Source organism: Trachemys scripta, chromosome 2 (assembly GCF_013100865.1).
Source record: "Trachemys scripta elegans isolate TJP31775 chromosome 2, CAS_Tse_1.0, whole genome shotgun sequence".
NCBI classification, from domain to species: Eukaryota; Metazoa; Chordata; order Testudines; family Emydidae; genus Trachemys; species Trachemys scripta.
Genome location: NC_048299.1, coordinates 27157440 through 27179631, shown reverse-complemented (window position 1 = coordinate 27179631; position 22192 = coordinate 27157440). Strand labels below are relative to the sequence as shown.

The window sequence follows — 22192 nt, the reverse complement described above, 5'->3', positions numbered from 1 at the left end:
TGAGACAGGATTCATGCAGAGGGCTAAGAAGGTGAGAAATAAAATAAGAAAGAAAAGAGTTAAGTGGAGGCAAAGTTGTACAGGTCCTTGAAGAGGAGTTCAACAGCTTGAACTTGAGGTGTAAGGCAGAAGGAAACCAGTGCAGAAAATGGATGACATGAATTACTTGGCCCATGTACAAGGAAGGTTAGTTTAGCCATTCCCTTCTAAACAGACTAGAGGGTAACAAATTGCAGGCCAGAGAGGAGGAATGCAGGCATCCAGGTAGGACTCGAAAGCCTACATTCTCAACTGAAACACAGGTCTTCCTAAAACTTCAAACCTTAAACGAACGACAACAAAATCTAGATCACAGATTACTGTCATTTTTCAATTAATCCCATCTGTGCATGGGCATTATTATAATGGAGAACACATACTGACTGGGTTGTCTAGTTTCCATCACTTAAAGGATCACTAAAAGGGTTAGTGTTTCTTAGGGGACTCAGGAAGTTAAATCCAAAAAGGAAAAAAATAAAAAAAAATACCCTCAAGGTAAGGTCAAGTAAAATTTTGGAGCTCATAAACCCTGAGAATGGCCTTTTAATAAGATCCATTATGCCACTAAAATAGTGTTTGAATGTACATTTATTAGAAACTCTGAAAGGCTTTGCTAAAACTTTATATAACTGAAAACATCAAACAAAGCACTTATTATTACCCTTCCTCTCCTCTCGAAAACAAACACAGATTTCTCTCTCTCGGACTCAAAGTTCAAAATAATTCAATGAAATAGTAACAGGATATGTCTGTACTGTTTTTCCCCAGCTGCACTTCTTTACAAAAAAGGTAACAGCATGCATTTGAAAGAAAAACAGTGGTTATTAAAAACTACAGGCATATCAGAACTGCATGGAACAAGGAATAGTTGCACCTCAGAATTTCACAGCAATGTTTCTCTTAAAAAAAGGGATACTGGCTTGAGTAAACAGAACACTCACTTTGGCCTTTGATATTCTACATCACTGATATGAAAAATAATTCAGAGTAGACCACACAGAGTGGAAAGCATAATAAGATCATTAGGCTCATGTTTTCAAAAGTGAACATCTTTTCGCCTACTAATTCTGGTATTTTAATAAGATTCACAAACTTGCTGTGTTTTTTGACAGCAGTACACAAATAATATTTAATTAGAAACCAGAAAAGAAGCTCAAAAGGGAAAAGATACTTCCTCCCCCCTCAAAATATCAGCTATAAGTAAATGTGTACAGTAGGGTGAAAATAACCTTTATCAGCTAGTGACAAAAAGATGTTAAGGGGCTAAAAATAAACCTGCTCCTATGAAAAATTCATTAAATTTGACCACAAGGAATGTACTGTATTTCCTGGCTAAAAGCAAATATGTATGTCAAAAGATCATGACAGCAGCACTGTTAGTTTAAAAGAATCTTACATATACTAGCAAAAGACTTGATGGAATGTGCTACACGGTTATGCTTATACATTAAAATAAAGCTACTTACATAATGCAATTTCCTTGTAAAATATTTTCAAAAAACTGAAAAAAATGAGCTCCATTATTGAAATGTTAGAATATGCCTCCTGAAGTCACAAGACTTTTACCAACTGATGGTTATACATTCTCTTTATTGAAAATAAGTCTGAAAAATACTGAATAACAACTTATTTTTATTTGACTTCAAGAACTATTTTTCTTGGACTTTAAACAAAAATGTGTTCCTGTTTGTGAGAGTTTCAGGTCATTAGTGCCAAAACTTCAGCCAATGTTTCATGAGAAAATTACTAAATTATGTCTGTTTACGATTACCACACAAATTTCTCAAGAAAATTATTCCCTCAAGGGTATTCAAAACTAAATGAGTATGAAAAACTAGAATGTGCTTAATGTGATCAAACTAGCATTTCCCGCCAAAATACTTCAATTTCATCCAAAGCAATTAAAAAAAAAAAAAAAAAAAAGTATTGTACCTTCAAAAGTGGGCTGCTTATACCAGAAATGACTTGATAAAAAGTTAAACAGGATAGATTTAAAACTTCAAATTGTGAAGGCCAAGATTTTTTTTTTACTGTGTAACTGATGTAAATGATTTTTTAAAAAATGTCTAAGTTCACAGATGAGTCAGAAAGACAGAAATTCCAGTGAAACTGAGAAATTAAACGGAAAAATTAAATCAAGGAGCCAAAAAAAAAAAAAAAAATACAACAACAACCAGACACACAGATGGTAAAAGCTGGCAAAAATAAAAAGTACAAAAATCATATTCCTAAGTACCAACAGATACAGTGACTTTAAAATATTACTCCCTGAGGATACACAGGGACACTCATCCCAGATTCTGATTTTGGGGCCAGTCTACTAGCTATTAATGTATGAGAAACAAAGAGCCCTGGAACACATATTCTTGTAGAAAGAAAAATGGTGTGACAGACATGGTGATATCTGCACTGTCAGTCTTCTAAAATATAGGAGAAAATTAAGCCATGCAACACTGTGAAATTAATGTCTTAGAGCAAAAAACTTTTTTTTTTAAACTGTGTAAATGAGATAAGAAAGGTGACTCTCAAAATCCATTTGCAGATTTATAATATTACAGGACTGAGCATGATTTGGCTATTTGAGCATTTCTGAGCTTCTCTTTCTTGGAAGTATGCTCAAGTTTAATGCTCCAGATGGAAGCAAGACCATGTTTCCAAGGTTCTGTGTACTGTTAAATTTTGCTACTTTAATAACTTTACTGGTCTTTAATCTTATTTAGAGTCTGTGATTTCAATCACCACAATTACCTTAAAAGCTAATGCATTTCAGAGCATTAGCGTAATCACAGAAAGAGAGAAATAGGCTGCCTATGACATAAAAATTAAGGAACTGCATGTACTACTGTGTTATATGTTTTAAGTTAGCAAATGTTTTTATTTTTGTTAAAAAAATAAAAATAAACAAACTGAAGTAAATACTGTAAGTACAGTTACTTTTTAAAAACACATTACTGAAAATAAACATTCCAGTGTGTTAAATTAATTTTATTGTACTGCTGGTTGGTATTCCAAAACCCCAGGACTGTACCATATCTCCAACATCTCAACATGGTGGTGTTTCTTTTTGGGACTGAGCAGTGAAACACATCAAGAGCAAAAAACACATCACTACCTAAATAGAAAATATTGGGTTGTTAGCTGCATTTGGCAGCAAAAAAAGATTACAATAGGCCATCTTCCTGCTGAGCAACTGAGGGAAATAATTACTAGTTTTCAAAGAAAACATGATAAATGAGAGCGGGAAAATTACCCCCCCAATTTGCAATACAAGTGTGTTTACTAGCTGTGAAAAACTATAGTAAAGAAAAAAGATTTGTGAATAAAAATATACAAGTTATCAATGACTGAGTTTTCTCAATAAGAACCCTGGTTAAAAATCTATTAATGATATAGCCACAACTATTCACAAATTGAAGAGAGGTAGTTATAAATATATTCAATATGTTCAGCATAACCTCTATATACTGCGAGCTGACCTGAATAGTACTTAAGACAAATTTATGTTTGAATACTAACCGCAAAACAAGACAAAAAACACAACTAGAAAAAGAAAATAATAAACTATACACCAAAAGTTGAGTGGTGGTGTAGCCGTGTTGATCCCAGGATATTAAAGAGACAAGGTGGGTGAAGTAATATCATTTCTTGGACCATCTGCTATTGGTGATTGAGACAAGCTTTCAAGCCAGAGCTCTTCTTCAGGTCAGGAAAACTGACTCAAGACAGGTCTACACTACACGGTTAGGTCAATGTAAGCTACCTTAATTCAACCTAACTCTGTAAGTGTCTAGGCTACAATGTTGTTCCTGCCGATCGATGTAAGTGGCCCACTATGCCGACTTAATTCCTCCTCCATGAGAGGTGTAGCACTTAGGTCGGGGTGGGCAAAATACAGACCGCGGGCCAGATCCAGCCAATTTAACATTTCTGTCCGGCCCCCTCGCAATCTCCGGGCTGCTAAAAGTCCCATGGCGCAGTGGGGTGTTCAGGCAGGCTGCCTGCCTGCCATGGCCCAGGCCACTCCCGGAAGGGGTCGGCTGCTGCTGGCATGTCTCTGTGCGCCCCTGGCAGGGGGGAAGACGGCCCATCAGCATAGAAAATCCACCTCTGCGAGCAGCACAAGCCTCTCCCGCCGACATAGCACTGTGCACACCAACGCTTATGTTGGTGTAACTTATGTCGCTCGTGGGGGTGGAATATTCACACTCCTGAGCAATATAATTTTTGCCGATGTAGGATATGTCTACACTAAGCCTAAGTCGACTAATTTTGTAGTGTAGACTTGCTCTCAGAGTATCACAGCTAAATACAAGGTGGAACAGATTGTTTAGCATAAGTAGTAGCTAGCATTACCGTATTTCAAGGGACCATTCAAGGTTAAGTGGCCTGTTAACACCCCTCCAGTCACAGGGAGGAAAGGAAAGGGAAGCAGATGGTGGGGGCGGGTTGTTAATCTATAACCCACTAACAACCTCCTCAGCTGCCCCCCCCCCTTTTTTTTTTTAAACTTATGCTAAACATATGTTCCACCTTGTATTTAGCTGTGACACTCGGAGTAAATCCCCCAGACCTGAAGAAGAGCTCTGCGTGAGCTTGAAAGCTTGTCTCTCTCATCAACAGCAAAGGGTTCAATGAAAGATATTACCTCACCCACCTTTTCTCTTTAACCAGATAAATTGTTTCATAGAATCAGCTAAACCTGGTCTATAGAATGTGTTCCAAATTCAGAAGAACTAGAATGTGTCTTTTTGGATAAGGCAAACCAGACAATGTCATAAAAGTGTAGTGAATTATAGAATTTCAACCATTCTTGTTTTTGCACAACTTAATTCAGACAATGCTCTTGTGCATGCAGCAATTGCTAGTACCACTTTCTAAGGAAGCAGACTCCTAATGCTGCTCTGAACTCCCACACTATAAACTTTAAGCCATAAGACTTTTCTGGGATTTGGCTTTACTGGTAGGTTAATTACCAGTAGCCAAATATAAATGTCAAACTCAGGTTTCCCTCCAACCTTGGCCTTGCCCAGGGTTTCATTAAAAAACATACTTGAATCTGACCCTTTTTCCTCCTGCCTAAGAAACACACACTTTCATTCTCCTAGACAGCAGCTAACTGGATGAACCTGAATTTATCTCAAAGGATATGTCTACACAGCAAAGAAAAACCTGCAGCTGGTGCGTGCCAGCCAACTCGGGGTTGCGGGGCTTGGGCAGTGGGTCTGTCTCATTGCTGCTTGGACTTCTGGGCTCAGGCTGGAGCCCAGGTCTGGGATACTCTCACCTCGCAGGGTCCTAGAGCTCAAGCTTCAGCCTGATCCCCGTGAGCCCAGGTCAGCTGGCACAGGCCAGCTGCAGCTGTCTAGCTGTTGTGTAGACAAACCCAAAGTGACTCAGCGAGAAGTACAGAGCACCTTCCTGCTGGAGTCAAGCATTTGATTTTCAAGACGGACCAACAGAGTGCTGTTCCACACGCAGGATCCTACAGTGTCTGCCACTCTCTTTACACATTGTATTCAAAATGTACTCTTTCTATTGCAATCTCTCTCCACTGACCCTCAGGTCACCAGGAGATGGCTACTGACAGGGCTGATGGGTTAGTCTGGGCAAGACAAAGTTTCACTATCCCTTGGTCTATTTTATAAAATGTATTCTAGTTTGTACTGTATTTGCATCTAGAGCAAACCAAGATAAATAAAATGGCTATCCCAAATAAGGGTATGAGGAAAGCTAATAATTAACACTAATGCTTGTTTTAATCATTTCAAACACAGATGCTTGCAGATATTTTATTTTTTCGACATTTATTTGCTTTGGATAAATGGATTGAAATTATCAGCAATCACCATAAAAGACAAAGCAGTGGGAAAACATAAGGTTCTGAAATAAACAAAAAATATGGGTTTGAATGAAGACGCAAATTAAGCTCTAATACAGTGGTTGAATATTGGCTCCACTGTGAAGAAACATTTAGAAGGAATCTGAAGCTTAGGACATTTAGGATGCATCACTTTATGGGTTTGTTTGTTTGCTCCATGGTGTGTAATTATTATTTAAAAAACAATAAAACTTAAAGGAATCTCACTCATATCCTCTGCACGCAGACTGATGCAAATAATTCATTTAACTTTTCCGCAATGGACTTGTGTCCCTTGAGCTCTCCTTTAGTACCTCAATCCAGGGCCGGCTCCAGGCACCAGCCTAGCAAGCAGGTGCCTGGGGCGGCCAATGAAGAGGGGGGCGGCACATCCGGCCATTTGGCGGCGGGGCTGTCACTCCCTCTTGGAGTGAAGGACCTGCCGCCGTAGAATGAAGCGGCGGTAGAGCTGCTGCCGCTTGCGATCACGACTTCCCCCCTCCCTTCCCCCCCCCCCCCGTTCGGGTGGCAAAAATCCTAGAGCCGGCCCTGCTCAATCATCCAGTGGTTCCACTGATAGTTTGGCAGGCTTTCTGCTTCTGATGTACTAAAAAAAAATTACAGTTATTTTTTGAGTCTTTGGCTGTTTGCTCTTCACATGCTTTTTTGGCCTGTCTAATTATACTTTTACATTTGACTTGCCAGAGTTTATGCTCCTTTCTCTTTTCCTCAGTAGGATTTAATTTCCAATTTTTAATGGATACCTTTTTGCCTCTAACCACCTCTTTTACTTTGTTGTTCAGCCACGGTGGCTCTTTTTTGGTCCTCTTACTATGTTTTTAATTTGGGGATGTACATTTAATTTGAGCCTCTATTATGCTGTTTTTAAAAGTTTCCATGCAGACTGCAGGCATTTCACTTTTGTGACTGCACCTTTTAATCTTCCTTTAACTAGCTTCCTCATTTTTGTGCAGTTCCCCTTTCTGAAGTTAAATGCTATTGTGGTGGGCTTCTTTGGTTTGTCCCCCTCCCACTCCCCACAAGTATGTGAAATTAAATTATATTATGGTCATTATTAAAAAGCAGTTCAGCTATAGTCATGTTTTGAACTGGATCCTGTGCTCTACTTAGGACTACACGAAGAAGTGCTTCTCTTCTTGTGGGCTCCAGGACTAGCTGCTCCAAGAAACAGTCATTTATGGGGTCAAAGAACTTTATCTCTGCATGCCGTCCTGAGGTGACATGTACTCAGTCAATATTCGGATAGTTGAAATGGCCAATTATTACTGAGTTTTCTATTTTTATATCTTCTTTAATCTGCCTCAACATTTCACAGTCACCACCACCATCCTGGTCAGGTTTCACTAATATATTCCTACTACTACATTCTTATTATTCAAGCATGGAATTTCTACCCATAAGAGATTCCATGGTACAGTGTGAGTCATTTAAGATTTTTACTATATTTGACTCTACGTTTTCTTTCACATATAGTGCCACTCCCTCCACCAGCACGACATGCTCTGTCATTCCTATATATTCTTTTATCCTGGTATTACCAGATCTTGTTGATTATCATCATTCCACCAAGTTTCTGTGATGCCTATTATATCAATCTCCTCATTCAATACCAGGCACACAAGTTCACCCATATCAGTGTTCAGACTTCTAGCATTTGTCTACAAGCACTTATAAAATGTCACTTTTTAACGGTCTGCCATCATGCGATGTAACTGAATACAAGTCTTTCAACTGACTGTTTCGTCCCTACTTGTACTTTAGCAACTTCCATCCTCTCCTCCTTACTATTATATAGAGGCTCCCCCTTAATAGACATTATCCTAAGAGATATCTCTCTTCAAACCATGTGCTCCTTCACACCTGTTGGCTTTCTCCCAGCCCTTAGTTTAAAAACGCCTTTTTTTTTTTTAATTTTATACACCAGCGATCTGGTTCTTTGTTCTGGTTTCTCCCTACACCATTGTCTCATCCATGGATTGAGACCACAGTTCTGCCTCTCTAGCCCTGCGTGTGGAACTGGAAGCATTTCAGAGAATGCTACCATGGAGGTCCTGGACTTGAAGGCCAAATTTAGGCTGCTAGGTAAGAGATTCAGGACATATCTCCTACCTTTCCCTATGTCACTGGTACCTATATATACCTACCATATTCCTATAAGAGGTTTCTTCTTTTCATATAAAAAATACACTAAATTTGCTGATAAAGAAAAACATTTAAATATTAAGCAATTTCATAAGCCAAGCCAAATAGGCTTAAGGTAATTTTAGAATGACCTACTTCAATGAATTAAATAATGAGTGGTCAGGATAGTCTGCTCCTTTTTCCTTTCTATTATAAGGGTGAAATGAATAGAGATCTTGGAGTATCACATAAGCTAGGTCCTATTACATAAATCTGTGTACTCAGTGTGCTATATTCAGTAAATCTTACTATGTCACTTCATTAGGATCTTGTGACATTTCTCAAAGGAACCCATAAATTACAGGAACTCCTTTCACCACTGAATATAACTAAAGACATCTAATAATGAAACTATTGTCCTTATGCAATAAAACCAAGATGAAGTGGGGGGGAAACAGACAAATCACTTACCTGTAAATTAACTCTTTAGACTAATGTTATATTATACAATACCATTCCCTATTACCAGAAAGTGGAATCAAGTAATTAAAATGACTCATCCAGACAAGGATTATGCAAGGCAAGCCCTTTTATTTTTTTACAATTATGAGTAGGCTGATTCACTACTTCTTCCTCAAAGGAGTATGCAGACCTGAGTTACTGTCCAACCTCACTCCCTTCCTGGGAGTGCTCCTAATTGGTAATTCACATACAGTAACAAACTTCAGTACAGGATTACTCTCTAAGGTTGGCTGTCCATAGGTTTTCCCTCCAGAATCTACTCGGTCATAATTTTCTGTGGCTCAAAAATATATTCAGACCCCCTTTATTATCCTGGTTGGAACTAACAGGATCCATCTGCTAGCATGACTCAGAAGCAATTTCTCAGGATCCCACCTGAAGCTAGAGTGACAACAGACGAGCCTGGACATCCCTGTTAAAGCAGCCTATTTCGGTAGAACAAAGAATATTTAAATTATAGCACCAATGTATATATCTCTACATATACATCCTGTTTCCAAAGTAACATTAACCATGTAACCATTAACCATCTAAGTGAAAACATGCGGGAGTACACTAGGGTGAAAATTTGGCAGGTTCCATTTGAAAGGGCTTAGTTTCTAAACACATGATTTCTTATCCCTTGACTTTTACATTGAGTTTCAGGTTCCAATAAGCCCAAAATCTCAAAGTGATGTTCAGCTGAAAGCACCAACTTCCACCTGCTTTCAGTGCAAAGCTGCGAACTTCCCTTAAAAGGTTCACAGACCCCAGCAAATCTGACCTGTGATTTGATTGTGCAACAAAACTAGGGAAGTTTCTCATGGTCTTTGGTTGTTGTGCCCATATCTGAACATTGCTTTTTTCTTGTAAGGGATTTTAAGAAGGAAAGAAAAGGAGCATGGCAGATAGGAAGTGGGAAGATTCACCACAGGCAACAGCACAATAGAAGGCATGAGACAGAAATGTGAGAGATGGGCAAAGGGATAGCAAACAAGAAAAGTGAGGAATGTAAAGAGCAAGTAGAGGAGTAGGAGAAAATGAGCAATATCAAGCATTAAAAATGCTATCTTTTGAAACAAAAATGTGGGATTTAAAAAAAAAATAACTACAGTGTAAACAATGGTTATTAAAAATCCTTGGTATAAATTGCTGGAAAAGAAGGTGCCTGAAGAGTACATTGTGAATTCTAAATGGAAAAAAAAAAAAAAAAGCTATACTACAGATGTAATTAAGAAAATTGGTTTAATACACTTAAAACTTTTAACCTTCCTGGTCTTTGAAGCGGATACAAGAACTGCATCTGTTTAAGGTTTGTATAAAAGAGTTATAATACACTGAAAAGTTTTACAATGACGCCAGCCAATGAAATAAATTATCTTAATTTGGTCAGATCTATATTCATTAACTGTATTACCCACCAAGGGAATGAAGACAAATTTTAATTTTACTAATGTATTTCACTTAAGCATTGCTTTGGCACTATAGTAATTAAGGGCCCTATTCACTCTCTCTTCACTAAGGCCATATTCTCACTGAAGTCCCAATGGGAGTTTAGACTAAGTAAGGAGTTCTGAATTGAGCTTCTAATAATTTTAGAGAAGTACAGAACTGGTGTTCCATGGGACCTAATGTAGAAAATCTGAGAGACCACAGACATTTAACCATTAGTGTCGCTAATAGTTTTGAACAGTAATAATTTATAAAGCACTCCCACCAAGACACTTGGGGATGCTGTGCAGTAGCACAAACACATTATAAAAATAATTAGAAAAATTGTATTATAAACCATCCTTAGAAAATTTGGAATGAAAGTGAACAGAGGACAAGTGACACAGGACAAAAAAGTAGCACAGGTATTACAGTATTTGTGCATCCAAAAGTGATCATGCTAAAAAATAACCCTGCTACATGGAGGGAGGAGATAATAAACTGTTTTTTAAAAGAAGGGAAGGAAGAACTCAAACAGTGCAATGGCACAAGAACCTCAGACTCAAGCACCTAAGACTCAGAGGGGTTTCCTTCAAAGACAGGAGGTGTATGAAGACTGATATCCATCAGATGAAGTTCAGGAAGGCAAACTTGAATACAGTCAGAGCTGATATTGTAATGGGATATATTTAAAAAAAAAAAAAAAAAAAAAAACTGACTAGCTGCAACAATGATTTTTCTTGCAATTATATTACACCATCATCACGTGTGGTTAAAAAGTGAGTGCTATAGAATCTATGTCCCTTGTACGGTACACACACAAAATAAATAAATAAATATCTGATGTGTCTCCTTTTTCCCCCCCTATATCAGCAAATAGCTGAAATCCCCAATCCCAACCATTCTGGGTAAAAAAAAATAATTAAAAATTGTTCAATATGAACAACTCTTCATACAAAGGTCTAAATTCTACCCCTGGATTCACATGTGCAATTCCCTCTGTTTTTCCAAGGCCAATGTGTGTACCGCTACATGCAAGTATATGGCCCAAAGATTTTGTCTCCTATTTAAAGCACAGTATGAAATGATAGATACCATCATGAGATACTGTTTATAAAAGCTGAACTATTCTTGCTGTCCCCAATCAGTTTATTCCATCTGACTGTCTAATATAAACTAAAGCCCCACTCTACCACACTGAAAAAACTAAATATACATGATTGTCATTCAAATGAGATAATGGATAAACTTTTAGGTAGACCTGATTAACCATTTTACCACATATTTCAAGAACTTCATTGTTTTTCACACAGGATATGTGTGCACAGAGCTCTAAATTCCTGTTAAATAGTCTTTTTTTAGAAATATCTCACAACAATTTAGAATGTAATTCTTCCTTTTCAGATATCAATACACTCAGCCCTAATATGAACCTTTCAATTTTGAATTTTAAAAAGTGTGTATACATATAGATATATAGAGATTATATATATGCAAATACACCCACACACATCCATCCATAGATATGTGTGAGTAGATATAGACGGGGCAGAGAGAGACATTTTCATATAAACCTATGAAATAATGAGTGGTATTCCACTACTTCACATGTAAACTTAAGAAAGGATAATGCAAGACCATATTTTAAGACCCACAGAAAATACATGCTGTGCGCAATGCTTATCTTATATTTCAAATCTCTGGATCTGGTTCACTATCAATATGATTTGGATATTTTTCTGGTTCTGATGGAAAACAGAAGTTACTGGCAGATTTCTCTCTGATCTCATGACATGTCCACCACTCAAGTTTTTGTTGTAACAAATTATTTTCATTCTTTGAGCATCCAGCTTTGCTATCCCTATACATTCCCCTCCCCCGCAAGTTGGCCACATAGGAAGTACAGTCAAACCAGTTAACAGCATACAATTTTTTCCTTTCCTGCAGTTTGGTTCCGATTAGTAAGGAATAGGAGAGCAGTGAACTACATTTGGTTTTATGAACACTATTTGGACTTCCTTGCCAGCTACCAAATGAACAATCCAATTCATGATTGTTACAAGCCCAAATAGTGTTCATAAAACCAAATGGAATTGTAACTGGATACAAACATATTCCCTAAACTGTTACAAAGTGTGGACATCAAATCTGGACAAAGGATTCCAGTAACAGCCTCACTAATGCCAGAAACAGAGGCTATATCACCTCCCAGATCCTACTTGGTATTTCTCTACTTACACATCCTCTTAGCTGCAGCATCACACTGAGAGCTCACATTCAACTGGTTATCTACCATGGCCCTTAAGTCCTTTTCTGAGTCACTGCTTTTCAGGATACAGTCCCTCATATTCTGTTTTACCTACAATTTTTGGTAATAAACAATCCCTATCAGTTATTGTAGATGAAGAGTCAGAACTATCTATGCAAATAACCATCACTGTACAAACTACATGTTCACATACAGGAATATTAAACCAAAAATAACCCACATTAAATGATCAATTAACTATTCAAAGTACCTGAACTACTCTAAAGAGATTTAACAATGTCTTGTCTTGACCAGCAATGTTTATAAAAAGTACTGGTCAAGTATTCTTGCTTCATTTTTCCTGAATAAACTTTGCTTCAATACAAATTTTGATTTTGTTTTGATATGAAAAGCTTTAGCCTTCATAAAGTTCGTCTTAGTGGATTTTCTCCTTTGTCATTCCTGGGATGAATGCAAAAGTCACTCTCAGTTATGATTCTGCTACAGACATCCTGAATACAAATGCTCATCTACTTTAAATTTAAGTATCTCAAATTTTGCCACAAATTATTCTTATGTTTAAAAAAAAAAATCCCTTAAGACCCTGCTAAAAAAAACATGTATTTACTCTCAAAATGTGACTGAAATCTGACCTGTTCATTTATTTGTAGTTTATCTGAATGCTTCGTCTTTCACTTATTTCAAGTTAAGATTGTACGGATTCTACCATAAAGCACTAAAAGGTCCTACTACACAATGGATGTTACAGAACATTTTTTCATATATCTATAGGTAATATGTCCCTTTTTCAGATTCATGGTGATGTTACAACAAAATGTTAGGATTACTTTTCCCTGGAAGAGCGTTAAGAGACTAATTCTTTTCTCAAGTTACAAGGCGCAATCTAATAGAGTTCAGTGAGATTGCACTGGTGTAATAAATGTTGGCATAATTTAGCACACAGTACATAATACCTTTCGTCAGGTAAACGAAACTAAAAAGGTTTAAGAGACTTTAAAACACCATAAGTAGAACACTTATTGCCTTGTCTATAGCCCACTGAAGATAATGTGAGTCTTTTTAGTGATGCAGTGGGCCATGGATTGGACCTTTAACTCTTGTATTTTCTCTCTCTTGGTGGTTTTATATTCAATGTGCCAACAACACACAAACATCCATAAATTATGAAGGGCACTTCATGTACATCCGACACCCTCTTGAAGTATGTGGGTTCAGGGGGAAGGAGGACAATGGGTCAGATGACATTTCCAGGGATTAACTATGTCTGGTTTCTGCTGTAGTTTGGTACCTGCAATTTCAAATGTGGGCGGTGGGGCTGGGGTGCAATGACATAGAGCGCATTAAATCAGAAATTGCAGGCACAGGATCCTGCACAGCAGAAAGGTCACAAGACATACAGGGCCCATTTGAACACCACCTTTAAAACAGATGGGAGAAAAAACGTATGTGGTAAAACAGAGAAGAGAAGATTGACTAGGCAAGAAGGGGGTCAGAATAGCAAAGGTCTGCGTGTAGTCATTCAGACATACTTGAGGCTAAACTCTTGGATCTGACTGAGCTCTACTTGATATAGGATTGAGGGTAGTGAAAGGGAAAGGTGTCCCAAGCCACCTTTATACTTCCTCATCCTGGCACCATTCACTAACTTGCACCTAGCTACAATGGCCCCCACTGAACCATTCTAGCAGGCAGGAATCTCCACAGTGAAGGGGAATTCTGTCTATACCCCTTTCCTCCGATTACATCCCAACATTCCTCAGCTGGCCACTGAAGCCCTATTTACAGCTCCTTTGCACTACCAGACCACTACAAAGTGGCCTACCAGGGCTAAGGAAGTGCATAACTCAGTATTTTCATTAGAGCCTAGCTCCTTCATTTCTCAATTGTGTTCATTCTTAAAGCAGACATCCCACACTGACAATGATGCACATGACAGATTGACAATATCCTGAACAACCTTAATTAAGATAATTAAGGAATTAAGATAAACTTTACTGAATTAAGTTAAACCTTATTGAACTAGGTTTAATACCTTTGGGTCCAGTGTATTAAAAATGAAATTATGTATGTGTAATTGTGAAATAGTATGCATCTTCCCTAGTAGGGATGGGGACGCTGATATACTTCCTTCATTATCAGTCTGCAGCGATGTGGGACTCACCCCTGCGGTGCCTCCTGCTGGTTGTCTCTGGGAATTAGCTCATTCAGCCTCCAGAGCGCCCTCTGCAGGCCGGTGTCCCGCTGCTGCTTGGCCCGTGTCCCTCCCGGACCCGGTGCCCCGTTATCTGGGGTGCTGCCCCTTGGCAGTAACCCCTTTCTCTCAGGGTCGCCCCTCCCCAGGAATCCCCCCACCCCATATCCCCACCTCGCCTCACTATAAGGCTACTGCCAGTCATCGTCTAGCCCCCGCACCCTGGGGCAGACTGCAGTGTAAGCCACTCATCACAGGCAAGGAGGGGTTTGAACCTGCTGCCTCGGCTTACCCGTGGGCTCCCCTCTGCAATCCCAGTACACAACTGGCCTTAGACTAGGCCGCAGCCTGGGGTTTTCAAGGCCGGAGCTCCCCAGCTCCGTTGGCCTTCCCCCAGCCCTGCTCCACCCAAGTATCCAATTGTTCTTGGAATGTGGGACATATTGTTAGTTTTTATATAATCAGTAGTATGTCTAAAGGTGCATGTGTCTTATTAACTCTGTTTTCTCCTAGAGCTCCAAGAAGAAATCACAGCCAGTGTGGAACCGGCTGTCCAACACTATCTGTGATTTGGGGGGCGTGTCATAACTATAAAGGGAAGGGTAACAGCCCTCCTGTGTACAATACTATAAAATCCCTCCTGGCCAGAGACTCCAAAATCCTTTTACCTGTAAAGGGTTAAGAAGCTCAGGTAACCTGGCTGACACCAAAGGACCAATAAGGGGACAAGATACTTTCAAATCTTAGGGGGGGGGGGGCTTTTGTTTGTGCTCTTTGTTTTTGGGGAGAGTTCGCTCTTGGGACTGAGAGGGACCAGACATCAATCCATGCTCTCCAAATCTTTCTGAACAAGTCTCTCATATTTCAAACTTGTAAGTAAACAGCCAGGCAAGGCGTGTTAGTTTTATCTTTGTTTTCTCAACTTGTAAATATACTTTTTACTAGTGTTTGCTATAACTTTGAACCTAAGGCTAGAGCGGGTTCCTCTGGGCTCTTTAAGCTTGATTACCCTGTAAAGTTATTTTCCATCCTGATTTTACAGAGATGATTTTTACTTTTTTCTTTAATTAAAAGCCTTCTTTTTAAGAATCTGATTGCTTTTCCTTGGTTTTAGATCCAAGGGAGTTGGATCTTGATCCACTAGGAGTTGGTGGGAGAAAGGAGGGGGGATGGTTAATTTTTCCTTGTTTTAAGATACAAGGGGTTTGGATCTGCATTCACCAGGGAATTGGTGAAGTCTCTCTCAAGGCTACCCAGGGAAGGGAATTAGCACATTGGGAGTAGTGGCAGCGGACCAGATCTAAGCTGGTAGTTAAGCTTAGAAGTTTTCATGCAGGCCCCCACATCTGTACCCTAAAGTTCAGAGTGGGGAAGGAGCCTTGACAGGCCCCATAAGACTATTTTGAGATAAAGCTGTGATGAACTTGTGACCATAAAGTAAACCCCTTTGGGTGGGGAGGAGGCTGGAGGACTGCCTCTGCCAGAGTCCGGGTTCGAGTTGGGGTGATCTCTGGTAAACTTATTAGTATGTGTGTAGGTTCTTTTATTGTTTTCAATATGTTTTCTCTGTAGAGCTTTTACTTTAAGAATAAAATAGGCTTGCACTAAAAGAGCTATTTGGTATCAACAATCTTGGGCAGTCACACTGTTAACCATCTCTGAAGAGAAAGCAAACAGGTGTGCTTGGGCAGCCTATCTCTGCAGCATGTGAACAACACAGTGAAGGAAGGGAAATGTGCAACCTGGACATACTCAGTTGAGAAGGGAGTGAGACACAGATCTCCACCCACAAAGGCAACAGCCAGGGAGCTGGAAAAACAGAGCGAGTGCCCTTGCTGGACCACTGACAAGAAGTACAGTGCAGCTGCCCTGAATTGTGACAGCAAGTTTTAAATCTGAACAGTATTAGTGCAAAAAACCAACTCACAAAATTTCTGTAAGCATAAAAATCACCAACTTTTAACACTATGAAAACACAAAAATAGCCAAGAACAAGCCTGGGACATGCAAGACAATGATAAGAACTTGAAAGTGGGAACTCACAAAGATGAAAGAAACTCAACCTTAGCTACAGTGCTACGGCAAATGTACAATTCAAGATTTGGTGGCTGCTTATATCCCCTGGTAGATGAATACCATCTCCTTCTCAGGTAGATGGCATCATACCATCTTCCTACCATTGCTTCAGGCTCAGACTCTTTGCAGCATTGCAACCCACAGTCCCATTGTATCTTGTAATGTCTGAACATTTTAAAATGGTAGATTTATTCATATTAAAAACAAGCATTCAGTTGCTCAAAACAAAGCTGAAGGCAGGTACTCTGTGCTTGGAGATCAAGCACTAACACTATTTGCATGTCAGATATCATTGCTAGCACGAGAATCAGAAAGACTACAGAGATTACATTGTATTTCACCGCTGACAGGAATCACAAGCAAGAAGCTAACTGTAAGAGGAAGGAGGCAGGTAGCGTTATGTTTAAAATGAAAAGAGCTCTGCCCAGCTTGATCTACTATACTGTAAGTTTCCACCATAGGAGGAGAGCAGAAGTAATTACCTAACTTCTTCTTCCCCATCCCCGAATAGAGAAAAATCCATTTGCATTTTCTGTATTTAAAGAATACCAAAGAGCTTCAGGAATTCTGCTATTCAGAACTGCTCAGTGATGATCATGAATGTGCATTTCATCTTCTAAATTTGGTGCGTTCTTAATTTTAATTTTTTTTTTTTTAAATCTTGTTGGATGTGGAAACCTGAATTTATGTTGAGCTGTGTATTTTGAACAGTGCTCAATAAAGTATCTTGCTTTTATTCATTAATGAACACAAATCAGTTTATATAATTCCTATGCAGTTTTAATTTAATTGAATGCAGTCCTTTAAATTTGCAAATGGCTTTTCTGATCAGCTGCCTTAGAAATTAAACAATCAAAAATATAACTCCTCTTCCCTCCCCTTCTTCTGCTCCACCATCACAGAACAGCACGGGATTTTTAATCCTTTTAAAATGCAGGGCCTCTCCAGTAAAGAATATACTATTTTAGTGTGATATTTCTTATGTAAACTTGATCTTTGCCAATTTCAATATTTGCTTATAGAAACTGAAATGACCACCCTATAGAATCTGTATACATATTTAAACTTTCCACCAAATGTTAACTTTGACTTTCGCCTTCTCCACCCCAACCTCCCGACTGTGATGACTTCTGCAGTTAGATGGCATTCCCCAGTCTTTGACTCCAATCCTTCAAACCGCTTCAGGTGGGCTGAGCTTTTTAATTAGTTATCTTATGATTTCTCAATTGAAGAGTAGTAATATTATGCATGTGAACAAATTTTGGGAAAATTGCCAACTATCTTCAACTGATTCTTTGGAACAGGTCTGCTAGTGGGAATTCTTATGAAGAAAAGTTTAGAAGCACTACTTTCATTTAATTTTATTCCATAAGAAAAGTATAAATTTCTAAGTATTATTTAAAGGGATAAATAGTAGAGAGTAACAAACAATTTATGTTAACACTACTTTGAAATCTATCAGAGTGAACTTGTCTGTCCAGTGAAACAACAGAAGGCCATATCTTCTAGAATGGTTTGTTAGTTTACAGCATGAAAAATTTGAAAGCTGAAACTATCTGAATTTAAACCTTCAAATTTCTGCTGGCAAAGGAATTCTTCAAGATGCAAGTAGTTCTGGCATGTCTTATTTTATGGATTGGAATAACAAACTTTCCTCTAAATTACATTGATCGATTCTTTCAGCAAATAGTTTGAATCTTTTGTAAATGAATTGGGAATGATCCATAAATTGAAGTACAGATTCCTACCTATTACACCAGGGGCGGCTCTAGATTTTTTGCCGCACCAAGCAAAAAAAAAAAACAAAACAAAACAAAACAAAACAAAACAAAAAAACACCCTCCTAGAATGCTGCCCCTGGAATTGTGCTGCCCCCCAAGCACAATTGGTTTGCTGGCGCCTAGAGCTGGTCCTGCATCACACAGAGCCATGATTCCCTAAGACAATTCAGAAAGCAGACACAAATATTTTATCTTCTGTCCCACTTCAAAATTTAGTAGAGGCCTGGTAATGTACCACTGATGCAGCTAATTGCTATTTGTACTATATATTTTCAAGTGACCCTCCGTTTTGAGGCCCTAAAATCCACAGTAGTCTACAGAAGGAAAGCTATTTCTTTAACAAGTGCCAATACAGAAAACTGGTACATTATTCCTTATCCTATAACAATCTCACTGCAAGATCACAGTCTGCTCTATAGGGGGCTGTATGGGAAATGATACGTTTTCTCTCCTGTCAAAATAACGTTCTCTGTCTGGCACCTAGTGGCTCTGTGAAGTGGGGGGTGATAAATGAAGGGGAGGGATAGTTCCCTTTTATGGACACCCAGCCAGACAGTTAGCTATAAAGTCCCTCTTGGTGGCTGCTTGCTTTACCTTTAAAGGTTAAAAAGTCCCCCAGGTAAAGAAAAGGAAGTGGGCACCTGACCAAAAGAGCCAATGGGAAGACTAGAACTTCTTAAAAGGTGGAAAAAAGCTTTCCCTTTGTCTCTCCCTTCTTCTCTCTGGGCTGAAGAGAAGGGGGACAGCTGGAATACTGTGCAAAGTTTGGACCAGGTATGAAAATTCATCGTCCATACCTAGAAGGATTCATTGCGACAGAGAATGTTTAAACAGATGCGATAAGATTTATTTCTTTTATTTTATGTAAGGCTTGTGGATTCCTCTGTGCGAACCCCAGATGTTTTTGTGTGCTTGTAATTTTTGAGCTGAAACCCCAAGAAAGCTATTTTGGTGGGCTTGATTTTTGGAATTGCTCTTTTAAAATCCAGCAAAAGCCTAAATTCCAGATGTATTTTATTTCTTTTTGCTTTTAATAAAATTTACTATTTTTAAGATCAGGATTGGATTTTTGGTGTCTTAAAAGGTTTGTGCAGATGTTGTTAAATTAGCTGGTGGCAACAGCTAATTGCCTTTGTTTTCTTTCTTAGCTCTTCCCCGGAGGGGGAAAGGGGATGAAAGGGCTTGAGGGTACCCCACAGAAAGGAATTCCCAAGAGCACCTTCCTGGGATCTGAAAAGGGGTTTGCATTTGGGCGGTGGCAGCATTTACCAAGCCAAAGTTAGAGAAAAACTGTAACCTTGGGAGTTTAACACAAGCCTGGAGTGGCCAGTATTAATTTTTAAAATCATTGCAGGTCCCCACCTTCTGCACTTGAAGTGCCAGAGTGAGGAATCAGCCTTGATAGGGTGTCTTTAACATTAGTAATCCTAGTGAGTTGCTTAATGAATTAATTGTGCTCCTCAAAGCAGAATCTCACAACCTTTGCCTATCTCTGAAGGTTACCAGGACCCTCTGGGAAATTTCTTTTCTTCCATATGCTTGAGAGGAGAAGGTGAGGCACAGGATTCACAAGTATACAAAATAAGCCTTGCTTGAAGTAACACTGTTCCAAAGGAAATTATTCCAATGAGCAACATCTCTGGGACCAGCCCAAGGGCGAACCTGGTAATCCCTTCAGTTCTACGAAGCCAAATACCTATAGAATATAGCTGTGCTCTAATGTCGGCTTCCTAGCATTGCCATTGCACTTGGTTTGTCACCAGAGCCACAGTATGCTACTTTGCATGGCCATGGCCATTTCTGGTAAGAGAGGATTCCAGCTCCATGGCAACGCCTCTGTGGAGTATAGGGATTCAAGACACCAAATGACTTGGCTGTGCAGGTTGGTAGGCCACACCATAGGCTAGACACTTACATTCTTCCTGTTTGCCTGTTTTTCCTTGTTGCTTATGTCCATTTTCAGAGCTTCTACTGCCTTGAGTGCCTCCCAAAAGAAAGGTAAGTGAAAAGCAGAGGCCCAGCAAGGAAGAGCCAATTGAGTCTGCCGTGGGAAACTATTTACTCTAAGTGCAGACACCTGATGTTCTGAACTAAAGAATTCCGAGCATTTTTAAATCCAAAAAGGCTCTTCTATAATTCCATACTATGTTTAAAGCCACACAGAGCGGGACAGGACAGAAGAGTCCCTTGGCCAACCTCATTATCTACTTGAAATTTCTTGAACACTACTTCACAAACAGAGGGGACTTGTTGCTTAGTTATTATTCACTGTGCAACAGGAGCTTATATTCAGTAAGTTCCAGTTTGCTTATTACCAAGCATTCCAAATTTAATTTATTAAATGTAAAAGCATTAAGCTTATCCAATGAAACATAAAGGGCTCAGAGGGACATTCAAAAGGATGTGAAGTTTGAGAAAAGAAGTAAACAGGATTTCCACCTGCATCCACTCTTTCATGTGTAAGGCTCTTCCCCTCCTTCCCCAATGCTGTGCTTCATTCCATTCTCATTATGGGTTTCCTTCCGCTGTTCATGCCCTGTTAAACAGTTTTCAGTCTAATTACTTATCCTGCTGATATGAAATCACCAAAGGATCCCGCTCTTCCAGATGCCTGCGACTTATTAACATCCAAAATTTAATGAATGGATCATCTCTCTCATTTAACAGTTTTTTTTCAGGTACAGAAATTAAATCAGTTGACTGTGGTTGTTTAAACAAGCTTTCATAGTATTATTTATTTACCATGAAGTTGGGTAAAGTGGGTCTAGTTACTGGACTGTGAGCAAAACTTCACAAAATACAACATTTATTGGAAAATAGATGTTTAAATATTTAAATATGCAAGTCACTGACATTTTCTCGGAAGGTTGCTTTTAAGATTTCTAATCCAACTCCTTTTGCTGAGACAACAGCTTATTTAAGTACTTCAATGAGATTCTAATGACTCAGGGAGGCGTACCTCAAAAATCAAACACAAACAACTCTGCAACAGGAGATTGCTTACAATCTACGGCACCAATTTTACAATCTACAACACATAATTCAATCAGCAAATGGTTCCAAACAACAAGTTTGCAATATGGATATTTACTGAACATAAAACTGATCAAGCAATGGTGATATTTAGCAATCTTGATCTTCATTTTAAGTCTTTCAATATTCATAACCATGAGATTCTTAATAAAGGAGGAAAAACATTAGGCATAATTTTTATTGTGTGAAAACAAAAATTTAAAACTGGTAATTTCAATATAGTCAGTAAAGGCAAATAACAGTTATGACTTTAAAGCTAGAATCGAATGACGTGTCACTGGTTCAGAAGAATAAAGAGCATTTCAAAAATTATATGCAAAAATAGATCCTTATTTAGTTACATAACTTTGTGGGTAACATTATTGGCTTTTCATCAATAAAATTTACTCCAAAATAACAATCTTTAAATAAAACAAGCCTGCTGATACCAGCTGTGAAGAAGAGTAGCTAAGAATAGCTGTGCTCCTCAGAACACTCGCCACGTACTGTATAAATGGGTGTATGGCTCAAAAATGGGTGATATTTCCTGCTTGCTATTTTCATTCCTAATGAAGTTTTTGGAAGCAAAGGAATCCCAATACATATTTACTCTCTACACATCTAATGCTAATACCCATGCTTCCAGAACCATTATCATCTAGGAATTTATTTCTTTGTAATATTTGTGGACTAGCATAAAGGTTAAATTGTTAAAGTAATATATATATATTAATATATATTACCTGTTCTTGCCTCTCCAGCCACTTGTCCACCATGGGATGACTGGCACTTAACGATGAGCGAGCATTGTCTCTCTGAAACTGGTTAGACCAGTTACTAGTATCCCGTGGTAGGCTTCTGTAGTTTTCATCTTTCTATTTCAAAAGAAACAA

General features: G+C 38.7%; 1 protein-coding gene across 14 annotated transcripts in view; it reads right to left on the bottom strand.

The window, feature by feature from the left end:
- The window catches only part of PARD3 (par-3 family cell polarity regulator), a 658319-nt gene that overhangs the window by 314620 nt on the left and 321507 nt on the right, over nucleotides 1–22192 (bottom strand). For 9 of the 14 annotated variants that reach the window (XM_034760104.1, XM_034760098.1, XM_034760092.1 and 6 more), the window contains exon 5: nucleotides 22043–22174. The exons of the other annotated variants lie outside the window; for them this stretch is intronic. In XM_034760104.1, coding sequence (XP_034615995.1) covers nucleotides 22043–22174 — 132 coding nt within the window. The remainder of the gene's footprint in view (nucleotides 1–22042; nucleotides 22175–22192) is intronic. 14 annotated transcript variants of the gene reach the window in all.